The sequence below is a fragment of the Ovis canadensis genome, chromosome 1 (assembly GCF_042477335.2).
Source record: "Ovis canadensis isolate MfBH-ARS-UI-01 breed Bighorn chromosome 1, ARS-UI_OviCan_v2, whole genome shotgun sequence".
NCBI lineage: Eukaryota > Metazoa > Chordata > Mammalia > Artiodactyla > Bovidae > Ovis > Ovis canadensis.
In genome coordinates, this window is record NC_091245.1 from 129,839,688 (window position 1) to 129,852,212 (window position 12,525).

At 38.0% G+C, this 12,525-nt stretch overlaps 1 protein-coding gene across 6 annotated transcripts in view; it reads right to left on the reverse strand.

The window, feature by feature from the left end:
• The window catches only part of USP16 (ubiquitin specific peptidase 16), a 27,447-nt gene continuing 14,922 nt past the window's right edge, over positions 1-12,525 (reverse strand). For all 6 annotated transcript variants that reach the window (XM_069578238.1, XM_069578255.1, XM_069578265.1 and 3 more), the window contains 9 exons: positions 11,119-11,197; positions 9,612-9,703; positions 9,213-9,269; positions 8,084-8,260; positions 5,038-5,701; positions 3,873-3,967; positions 760-846; positions 308-464; positions 1-196 (listed from right to left, as the gene is read on the reverse strand). In XM_069578238.1, coding sequence (XP_069434339.1) covers positions 72-196; positions 308-464; positions 760-846; positions 3,873-3,967; positions 5,038-5,701; positions 8,084-8,260; positions 9,213-9,269; positions 9,612-9,703; positions 11,119-11,197 — 1,533 coding nt within the window. In that variant the 3' untranslated portion in view covers positions 1-71. The remainder of the gene's footprint in view (positions 197-307; positions 465-759; positions 847-3,872; positions 3,968-5,037; positions 5,702-8,083; positions 8,261-9,212; positions 9,270-9,611; positions 9,704-11,118; positions 11,198-12,525) is intronic.

A 12,525-nucleotide genomic window follows, 5' to 3' on the forward strand; every position in this document is an offset into this window, starting at 1 on the left:
TTAGTCTTTACTTTTTTATTATAGCCATTATAAAAGCCATAAACGTTTCCAGAGAAAGCACTTTGAAATTGTTACAGTATTCTCTCATAAAATAGGAGGTAAGCCTGTGAATTTAGTACTTTAGTTGTAGGCACAGCTTGCACGTGAGTGTCGCTGATGTGAAACCACTGTCCTTTGGTTGATTCCATTTCAAAATCTGTCAGAAAGGAAATGTAAAATTAAATAGGAATGGGAAAATTCAAGTTCAGCCTTTTTTGTTTTTGCCATAAATATCTGCTGAATACTAGAATTCTGTAAAACCTTTTACCTTGTGGAATATCACCATGGAGAACAAGGTTAGAGAGATGAGTGTTCGCAGTTCTTGTCTTTGCGTAGGCAGTATAATGCCCTGACCTCATGGTACCACTGTGTTCAACAACTCCATATAAGGAATACAGTACCCGAGTATGTTCTTCAGCAACATTCTTTAAAGGTGAACAGAATTCAAAAAAGTTATTTCTAGGCAAGATAACTGTAAACTATGCCAAAGGTGTCTAACCTTTGAGAATGCAGAAATCATGAGTCTGAACTGGAATTTTCTCCCTTTTCTATGTTGCAAATGATTGATCACAAATCTTGAAATTACAAAGGTACAAAGATCAAAAGACTTGGTGTACTCAGCAGCTCTTAACTTCATACTTATGTGAGTTGCTGTTGGAGCATTTGGTAATAAGCTTATTCCCTCTAAAAGATTTCCCCAAAAAGGCAAGTTTCACCTACCTTACACTTAAGGGTACAAAAAGGAGCCAAATCTAAGATTTCTGGAAATTTTATGTGTTTGTTAACTTTGCGTAGGTTAAAACCAGCCTGAAAAAGAAGGATAGTAGATCTAAGTTCTTTTCCTGGAAAAACTGCATATGGTTAAGAGAACTGTTGACCCACCACAATGCCCAGAAGAACAATAACCCAGTCCCAGTTCAGTTGTCTCCAAAGACTCTAGCTCCCTCACTGCTAACTTCCAGTTGATTGGTTTTTGCTAAGTGCACCTACACACAGTCCAGACCCACACACAGTCCAGATTGAGTAAGCTGTTCCTATAAGAACATTCTCAATGTTTCTGCTTTAACCATCCAGAAAAGCCAAATTAGACAAGAGACTCTTGAGTACTTAAAACTCGGCATTAGCAGAATTCTGTGAAGCACACTCCTTGGCCTCACTCTAACCAAGCCTGGCAAACTTCATGAAGATGCACCCAGGTAAGTTAAGCTCACACCAACCACAGGAGAGAAAATGCTCTAAAAATAGTTTAGGAATCTAGAACTGCATTTACAACTGGTACTGCTCATGCTAAAAGTCTTTCAGAAAAGATGGAGTCACCAAAAAGATGGAAATCCAAGGTACTAATGCCTTATTATTAAGGGTCAGTAAAAATAAGATACTACACACACACTGAAAATGCCAAATTTGCCAAGTATGAGAGATAACTAATAAAATGGTCTTTTTTTGTTAAATCTGAAATAAGGGTTAGAGTAAGATGCTAATATAATAAAGGACACAGACTGCATGGACCTAACAGAAGCAGAAGATACTAGCAAGAGGTGGTAAAACCACAAAAGAATGATACAAAAAACATGCTTAATAACCCAGATAACCAGGATGGTGTGATATCCACCTAGAGCCTAGAATGCAAAGTCAAGTGGGTCTTAGGAAGCATCACTAGGAACAAAGCTAGTGGAGGTGATGGAATTCCAACTGAACTATTTCAAATCCTGAAAGATGATGCTGTGAAAGTGCTGCACTCAATATGCCAGCAAATTTGCAAAAGTCAGCAGTGGCCACAGGACTGGAAAAGGTCAGTTTTTATTCCAATCCCAAAGAAAGGCAATACCAAAGAATGCTCAAACTACCATACAACTGCACTCATCTCACATACTAGTGGACTTCCCTGGTGGCTCAGACGGTAAAGTGTCTGCCTACAATGCGTGAGACCCGGGTTCAATCCCTGGGTCAGGAAGATCCCCTGGAGGAGGAAATGGCAACCGGCTCCAGTATTCTTGCCTGGAAAATCCCATGGATGGAGGAGCCTGATAGGCTACAGTCAGTCTGTGGGGTCACAAAGAGTTGGACACAACCGAGCGACTTCACTTTACTTTCACACACTAGCAAAGTCATGCTCAAAATTATCCAAGCAAGGCTTCAACAGTACATGAACTGAGAACTTCCAGATGTTCAAGCAGGATTTAGAAAAAACCCAAGAAGAACCCGAAAGGAACCCAAAATCAAATTGCCAACATCCGTTGGATCATATCAAAAGCAAGGGAGTTCCAGAAAAACATCTACTTCTGCTTTATTGACTACAACAAAACCTTTGTGTGGATGATAACAAACTGGAAAATTCTTCAAGAGATGGGAATACCAGACCACCTTACATCTCCCCTGAGAAATCTGTATGCAGGTCAAGAAGCAAATGGACATGGAACAATGGACTGGTTCAAAACTGGGAAAGGAGTACATCAAGACTGTATACTGTCACCCTGCTTATTTAACATATATACAGAGTATGTCATGTGAAATGCCAGAGTATGTCATGTGAAATGTCATGTGAAGCACAAGCTGGAAACAAGATTGCTGGGAAAAATATCAATAACATCAGGTAAGCAGATGACACCACCCTTATGGCAGAAAGTGAAGAAGAACTAAAGAGCCTCTTGATGAAAGTGAAAGGAGAGCAAAAAAGCTGGCTTAAAACTCAACATTCAGAAAACTAAGATCATGGCATCCAGTCCCATCACTTCATGGTAAACAGATGGGGAAACAGTGGAAACAGTGGCTGACTTTATTTTGGGGGCTCCAAAATCACTGCAGATGGTGACTGGAGCCATGAAATTGAGACAGTTGCTCCTTGGAAGAAAAGCTATGACCAACCTAGACAGCATATTAAAAAGCAGACATTACTTTGCCAACAAAGGTCCATGTAGTCCAAGCTATGGTTTTTCCAGTAGTCATGGATGTGAGAGTTTGACCATAAAGAAAGCTGAGCACTGAAGAATTGATGCTTTTGAACTGTGGTGTTGGAGAAGACTCTTGAAAGGCCCTTGGGCTGCAAGGAGATCCAACCAGTCCACCCTAAAGATATCAGACCTGAGTGTTCATTGGAAGGAGTGATGCTGAAGAGGAAGCTCCAATACTTTGGCCACTTGATGCAAAGAACTGACTCAATGGAAAAGACCCTAATGCTGGGAAAGACTGAAGGCAGGAGGAGAAGGGGACGACAGGATAAGATGGTTGGATGGCATCACGGACTCAATGGACATGAGTCTGAGCAAACTCCAGGAGCTGGTGATGGACAGGGAGGCCTGGTGTGCTGCAGTCCGTGGGGTCGCAAGGAGTCGGACACAACTGAGCGACTGAACTGATATCTAAAAAGAGCAACATGTAGTAAGACTAAGGAGGGACTGTGCCTAAATTTCTCTTCCAACTTGACGTTATCTTCATCAAACCCTTTTGTGTTACCCATATGTATACTGTTTTGACTTCCCAGGTGGCTCAGTGGTAAACAATCCACCTGCTAATGTAGGAGACTCAGTTTCAATCCCTGGGGTGGGAGGATGCCCTGGAGGAGGAAATGGCAACCTCCAGTATTCTTGCCAGAATAAGCGCATGGACAGAGGACCCTGATGGGCTACAGTCTATGGGGTCACAAAAAGTGAGACAAGACTGAGCAATTGAGCACACACACCTAAGTACTGTTTTACTTTCCTACCTCTATGAAGTCAGAACTAAGAAATAACAGAAAACAAAAACCACACACACACTTAATGTGTAGAGACAGTAACAAATAAAGCAGGTGTTACATATCTGAAACAAAGTTTTGGTAAGAAAACAAGGGGTACCTGCTGAAATCTCTTGAAATGAAGAGTGAGAACTGGAGGAGCGAGAGAAATTAGCATCTGCTTCTTAGCATTGGTGTAAACATGCTTCCTTTCGCCTACAGAAAGAACCAAATGTTAGCAGTGTGAGCGTCATTTTAGACTTCTTCAGCATTCACACCTGCTATAAAATCATTTCAAAACATCTAAGTCAAAGATTAGTGAGCTTTCTGGAAAGAACCAAATAATAAATATTTTAGGTTTCTGGACCAAGAGGCAAAAATCAAGGCTATTTTATATGTATTAATACACGAGAGAAAATTTCCACAAATTTTTACTATTATAAAATAATTGAGTACAATTGCAGTCTACTGAAAAGAAGAATACAATTATGTTTGGAGAGGTAATTAATCGGGGTTCAAAGTTAATGTTTTCTATCATAAAATCATTTTCAAATGTTCATCTATAAAAAATATTTTTAGCTCAGAGATGACAATAAAAACGAGGTGGGCCAAGTTTAGAATACAAACCATAGTCCACTCACACCAGCACTAAAGCAAACAGAAATGCTATAAAATCAACATGATTCACTGTCTATAAATAAATAAAACAAAAATAACATAGAGAGAGAGACTTGTCAAGTGTTTCAACAATTCAAGTGAGAATCCTTAGGGAATCTATGGTCCGTCCCTATCCAATTTAACCCAATCTATAAAAATAAAAAGGTGGGGGCTAGGGGTAGGAGAGGAATTACTAATATCTTTCTGTCTGTATCCGGAGAAGCCTGTAAGGAAGCACTGTGCTCCCAGGACCTTGCACTGGGATGTTACCACACTGAAGAGTTCAAGCGTGTTTTCCTGGATGCGGGGGGATGAGGGCCATCACAAGTGAGAGGAAACCAAGGACACACAGAAACAGCCTCTGTCTCTGTGAGGAGCCTGTGGAGACAACAGCTCAGCAGGATGACTTCCTCACGGAGCGCTTGCTAGCAGAGCGCGAGCTGCCCCACCCAACTACTGGGACGCCAGTGAACTCTGCTTACCCACCCTTCTGTGAAAATGTTTACACAGGAAAGGACTTAGTGACTCCATCCAAATCCTGGCACAATTAAAACAGTTAACAGTCTACTGATGCAGTGCAAACTGTTCTACTGAACATTAACTTTACTTTCTGTGAAGCATCTAAATACCTTTCATATTTGCCTTTGGTCCACTGTATTGTCTGCGTGTGCACACTTCACAAAGCAGTTTATTAGCATCCCGAAGTTTCTCATTTCGAGTGAACTGATACAAACAGTGTTGGACTGAACACTCATCGGTGTTGAAAGCCTCCCTATTTGCGAGTGTACAGAAAGCAGTCTCTGGATCTTCGTTTACAACCTCATATACCTTCGTCCCGGGAGTAGGATCGTCATCCAGAATCTCTATATTTATTTCGTCAGGTTGCAGAGCAGCATTCAAGTTAAGGTTCTCAAAACCACTGGAAATGTCCACTTCTCCATTGCTCCCTTCCTTCAGGTAGGCACCGTTTAAATTCCTAGGACATTCAGTGGCAGACGATGCCAAAACCTCCAGATCATTATCCACACTGACATTTTTCATAGCTGCTTTCTCTGTGGATTTTTGATTGTCAGTTATACTTTCTATCATTTTTTCATGGCCATTCAAGTCTTTCTGATTAACACAATATTCTTTAGGTGCAACTTCCTCTTGTGAGATATGGTTGGATTTAATATCTGCTTCTCCCTGAAGTGACATTTCAACTTCACATTCATTATCTTCAGGATGGTCAATGGCATAGACATCATTTAAATGAAGAACTTTCCCTTGAATTTTCTGTTGTCTTCGTTGGTTCTGTGTAAAAAGTACAAAATGTTAAAAAAGAGAGGGAGAGAAAAAGCATACATGTACCACATTAGATTTTCTTATTTATCAATCAAAAATAAATAATAAGGAAGAGTTCACTCCCAGAAAAGTTCCTTTACTGTCAAAGAGATTAAATAATTATAAAGAAAAGTTCTGTGAAAGGAGGGGTAAACCATCACCAATATTCAAAAAACTGTCACACAGGGGCAAATAAAAATGGGCACAATTTAGACAGAGCAGTCTAGATCTAGACACAGCAGCGAGGCTGCTGAACCCAAGCAGCCATGTGTGAAGGTGGGGGGCGAGTGACGACACATACATCAGGAAGGGATGTATCCATGTGAGTTATAACTACACGATCAAGGCTTCACTTAAGAGATAAAAAAACAATCCGAAAACTCAAGGACAAGCAGAGGGATGGAGGATAAAATTCCAGGAAACAAACAGCCCCAAATCAGAGAAGCAGCAAGGAAGCCACATGTACAGAGGACACTTAAATCACTAGCCACTTAAACCACCTTCTTTGCTGTTTGCTGCCTCTGTCCCAGCATGGGGGTGTGGGGTTGGTGTGGGCAGGGTTTCACGGAGATTCCTGTTACTGGAATGGCTGAACACTCAAAGGGTTAGCACTTGAGCTGTCATAAAAGGACAGCCCCGTGAGGCTAATTTGTAATACCAGAAAGTTGAAGGGCCACATGCAGGGCCCCGGACACAAATATTTTCTGAGACGCTTCAGTTAAAAATAGTTACACATGAAAGAAAAATGAAGGAGATGAGCAAATACTTCAAAGGAAACACAAATGGCCCTTAAACATAAAAATATGCTTAACTTCACTTTCATATGTTGCTGATGGGAACATAAATTGGTATAGCTTTTGTGGAGGGCAATTATTTTAGCAAAACTACAAATACAATCCCTCTTCTCAAAATATACGCTACAGATGACACATGTATAGGGTCATTCACAGAAGCACTGGCCATCACAGCAGAGGAGCACAGGTGTTTATACATCTAAATCAATAAAGAAACGGTCAGATGAACTATAGCACAGCTTTTAAGAGTATATCTTTTAAACTATATTTTGTAGAAGGCTGAGTGCTGAAGAACTGATGCTTTTGAGCTGTGGTGTTGGAGAAGACTCTTGGGAGTCCCTTGGACTGCAAGGAGATCAAACCAGTCAATCCTAAAGGATATCAACCCTGAATATTCACTGGAAAGACTGATGCTGATGCTAAAGCTCCAGCACTTTGGCTACCTGATGTGAACAGCAATTCACTGGAAAAGACCCTATGCTGCGAAAGATTGAGGGTGGGAGAAGGGGATGGCAGAGGATGAGATGGTTGGATGGCATCACTGATTCAATGGAGTTTGAGTAAACTCCAGGAGATAGTGAAGGACAGGGAAGCCTTGTGTGCTGTAGTCCATGGGGTCCCAGAGTTGGACATGACTGAGTGACTGAACAACATTTCCTACTAAAACAGAATTCTATGTAACTTTTTAAAAAGAAATTTTGGGGGTATAGTAGCTTTATAATGTTGGGTTAGTTTTAATTGTACCACAAACTGAATCAGCTATACATCTCTCTCTTTTTTCTGGATTTCCTTCCTATTTAGGTCACCACAGAGCATTAAGTAGAGTTTCTTTACATGATTGTTGAAAAAAAGAATCTTTGCATCCTGAAACACAAAGAAATGTAAAGATCTCCAAGAATCTAATTAAGTAGAAAAAAACAAGGACCAGAACAGTGTGCATAATTTTTAAAACCAGGAAAACACAAGACCACATATTTGTACTTGATTGTACTTTCCCAATATCTCCACCACAAATAAGACACTAATGAGAGTTAATATATCATACAAGGAGGAAGACTTTTATTGTACACCTTTTATATTTTTAAATGTTAATGTATTAGAAACTTAAAAAATTCTTGAAACTAAATTAAAAAAAAACTTCTTGACAAGTAATGAAGTTTTTTTTTTTAAAGAACAACATTTTCTTCACATATTCTCAAAGAAATTTCACTGCAGAGAATATCACATGAGCTAAGTCTATAACTGCCAAATCGAGTAAAAGTGAAAGTCACGTCGTGTCTGACTGTTTGTGATCCCATGGACTGCAGCCTGCCAGGCTCCTCTATCCATGGGACTCTCCAGGCCAGAATACTGGAGTGGGTGGCCATGCCCTTCTCCAGGGGATCTTCCCAACCCAGGTTCCCGAATTGCAGGCAGATTCTGAGCCAACAGGGAAGCCTGTCAAATTAAAGTGCTGTATATAAAATAACAGACATGTCTACCAGAGTCATTCAGACTTCAAACTCAATAGCCTAAAAGTTAAAATTAGACAACTGCAGTTTTCCTCCTAATTACCCACCTTGGCTTGCTTCTTGGCTTGCTTCTTTGCTTTTTTCTGTAAGTGCTTACTTGTTCCTGAAGGAATATCGTTTCTCTCCTTTAGGTAACTGTCATCATCTTTTTCTTCCTCGCTATCTTTATCTTCATCTTCCATTGTCTTTTTCAGATTTTTATCATTTATACTTTTCTTGCCACTCTTAAAATATGGAGAGAATATAGACCAAAAATAAAACTTTATTACTGCTTGTAAAGAGATTTCATGTTACCTAAACAGTTTTCTATTCCTAATTTACACCAGATTTATTTTTCATACTATTTGGAAACATATCCAGGACAAAATTAATTCATCTGAGACACTAGAAAACAGTCTTCACATACTGAGAAAACAAGCAAACAAACAAGACAGTAAAAAAAAAAGGCAATTTAACATGTGAGTGTAACAGAAAGGACTATAGTGAGTTGTAATAGATACATGCTCTACCATGCTGTAATTACATCTATTTCTAAATGCACTTTCTGTTGATAAGTGATTTACATGTCCAACTACAGGTATTCCTTTTTATTCTTTTCTTCTCATGCAAGCAACAGTTTTAAAGAAAAGAAAAAATAAGAGTATGTTTGGTAAGACATAGTAACTTTGGTAATCACTTAGTGATTTAAAGGGACCCCCCCAATTTATATTAAGTTGAATAATGATTTATCCAATACTCATAATGTTATTTTTTTTCCTAATATTACTTGATAAGAACTAAATTTATATGGCTTACTCTCTGTTAATATTTATGAACTTAAACTTTAAGGGATTTCTGGTTAATCTTAAATAACGAAAATAATAATGACTTATATGAAGTAAATACGTCCCTATATGTAAACTATCCAAGTTAGTCAGCCATAACCAATTCAAAACATAGTCTTTAAAATGCATACATATACACACACATAAAAATATATATATACACGAATACATATATTTAATCATTCTCTTTTCAAATCTTTAAAACTCTTCTATCTCACATATATTAAGAAAACTTTTTCCATGCAAGGCCTAGTAAAGTACAAACTTGGAAACGGTAACAAGCCTTCCCTCACAAAATTTAGCACAGGAAAGAAAACAATCTACTTACATAAAATAAACTCAATAATCTTACCTGATCATCTAAAACCGGTAGAGACAAATCAAGGAAAGATTCATGAACCAAGGAGACCTTAACCAACCAAAAAAGATGATGAGAAAAGGAGGAAAAGATTCACTTTAAACATCATATAGTAAAATCTTGGGGAGGGGGGCTAAATTTTAAAATAAAGGCTTACGAATATGAAAAACTATACAGTGTTGAGGACTTTGGGTTAGGTATAAGAAATTAAGATATTATACTAACTCCTTCCTGATATAAGGAATGTTCATAGTTCTAGCAAAAAACTATGCATGCTTAGTTCAAAAAGAGTATCTTACAGAACTAACCAGATGTTTCTGTTTCCAAAAGAAACAACTCATGAACTATCCTCTATTAATATGCATAAATCCAGTCTGCACTGCATCTACTTACAGTTCTGCATTCATCACACATGATTGTACTAGTCAGCTCCCCACCAAATATTCGGTCCACGAAACTTGGTACTGATTTTTTCTTTTCATACTCTATAAGGGGGAAAAAGGCTATCAATTACTGTACACAATTAATGAAGTAAGATGAAACTACTTACTTACCTATCTAACCCTGAAATTTTATTTTTAATTTCCTATTGACTTGTTTTTCTCTACTCATAATTACCATAATTTTATTTTTATACTACAGTCAGCAGAATGTACTCCAGCATTCTAAGCAGGATACAATTTAACACATCTTGCACACACACACAAAAATTCTTATCTAGGGTCTAGTCAGTGCAAAATGAATTGTCAGTGAGACTTTCTGTGCATCAATATTTTAACTATCAAAAGTAAAATGAGCAGACTGGGCTACGCAGGATGATAATTTAGCTCACTTCTAGCTCTAGTATTCAGACACCAGCAGCAGATTTGAGAGTAACTTGCTTTGTGAACTCCATTCAAAATCAAAACAAAAACAAAAAGCCCTTAGGAAAGTATTTCAGACAAAATCCTCCTTTTCTTTCTCTATGTCCCCAGAAACAACCTTGGTAAGCTTAGCATAAGGTGATGGAATTTTACTACCTAATCATACAATTTTCTAACTACGTGAAATGTGTAAGCCTTGTTCAAACGACAGGTGTCATTTATACAGAAACACATTTTGTGACAGACAGTTGAGCAGGCTAGATTCTCTCCATTAATGGCCAGGCCAGCACCAAGGGCACTGAGGAGGCAAACAGTTGCTCTGTGTAGATTCCAAGCTGTGCTTCACAATTCAGTAGTTGCTAGTCACTGGAGCCATTTAAAGTGGTTAAAATCAAATGAAAATAAAAATTCAGCTCCTTTTGCACCAGTCACATTTCAAGGGCTCAACTGCCACATATGGCTGCTGTATCAGACAGCAGAAATACTGAAGTAATCCATCATCACAGACAGTTCTACTCAACAAACCTTTCTTAAATCATTAAATGTTACACAACGATAAGAATAAAGTCAGCTCCATGATTAATAAACTAGCTGATAACTAGCAAAGGCAAGTGTAAATCACTAACAATTTAAAGTCTAAGCTTTTGAGGCAATTCTCTGGCAGTCCAGTGGTTAGGACTTGGACCTCTGGCTTTCACTGCTGAGGCCTGGGTTCAGTTCCTGGTTGGAGAACTAAGACCCCTCGAGCCACGTGGCAGGGCCAAATAAAGTCTAAGCTTTTAAAAAATAAAATTGGGATGTCATCTTAGCTCTATGTTTATAAATTTTACCATAATACTACATAAAAAGAATACACCTAGGTTAAATTTTCCTAAAGTATTTACCTTTGGAGTAGTGAATAATTTTTTTAAATCAACAGAGATAAAGAAAAATTATACACTAATAACTGTGGATTTAAAATACATGTGCCAGCAGTCCTGTTTTAATGTACATAGGATTTCAACTATACTGTTTTAGTTCAAGAAGTCAGACATTACCTTTAACTTTATTTTTCAGTTCTTCATCCACTTTTTCAGTAGAATTACCAAATGCTTTAAGAATTCCTTTACTCACTCTCTAAAAGTAATAAAATAAATATATATACTATTAAATATACAGTTATTTTCCTTAGAAAATATGTAATCAAGTAAAGAAAATGATCAAATATTAGCACCTCAAAATTACCAAATAAAAATCAGTATTTTTAAAATCACATTTTCAAAATTAATTCCAGGAGCTAAAAAGAAATATACTTTAAAAAACAATAACTAACCCTTGAGCAAAGGCACTGTATTAGCATTTCAAGATTTTAACCTACTCGAACTAAAGTTTCTCAGAACATGCCCACCTCCTTTGAAAAAGACCACTGAAATATCATGTTCTAGAAGCACAGTGCGCGTGTGCTCAGCTGCTAAGCCATGTCTGACTCTTTGTGAACCCATGGATTACAGACTGCCAGACTCCTCTGTCCATGTCTGTCATTTCCCATGCTAGAATACTTGCAGAAAATTCCCATGCAAAATTTTGCCATTTCCTCCTCCAGGGGATCTTCCAGACCCAGGGATCAAACCTGCATCTCTTGTCTCTCCTGCACTGGCAGGCAGATTCCTAAGCCACCTGAAATCCCAGAAGCAGAGAACTATAGGGACAGACTCCAGTGCTCAAAGCCCAGCTCCATCACTACTGGGTGACCCTGAACCAGGCAATGAACTTCTGGATATCCTAGCTTCATAATCTATGGAGTGAGAAAAATGACAGTAGCATGTGCCTCACAGAATGGCTGTAAGGACTGAGTAAGGTAATTCATAAAATACTGAGAACAGTGCTTGACAAAAAATAAAAGCAAAATAAGTATCGTTATCAGTGTGTTATTACTATTACTAATTATATCTACACACACCCTCCCCAAAATTACATCCTGGCAATTAACAAAAATTTTACAATGCAACAAATGCTCCCTGACTCTTACAAAATAAAAATACTTCCCAGATTAAAAAGAGTGTTAAATCACACTCAGAGTAAGAGTAAGGCTGCACTGCAACTGGGAATCGTCTGGGGAGGAATATTTTCCATACCTCTCTCTCTCCTGACATAGGCTACAATGTCAACCCTTAGCGAACAATAATGACGCAAACAGCGAGCAAAGTAAAGCATCCTGAAAAGAATCATTTTTAATTCCCTTCATTCATTTAATAATTAAAATATACTAGCCAAGAAAAAGAAAAGAACAATAAATATATAAAAAAGGAAAGCAAATACACTGGTTGAAAAGGCTGGTAAAGAAAAAAATTTTAATATAATGGCCTCAATAACTAGTGTTCATTGCTCTAATAACCCCTAATAACATCAAATGACAGAAAAGTTAATGAAGATAAGATTATAAAATACACTGGTCAAAATATGCT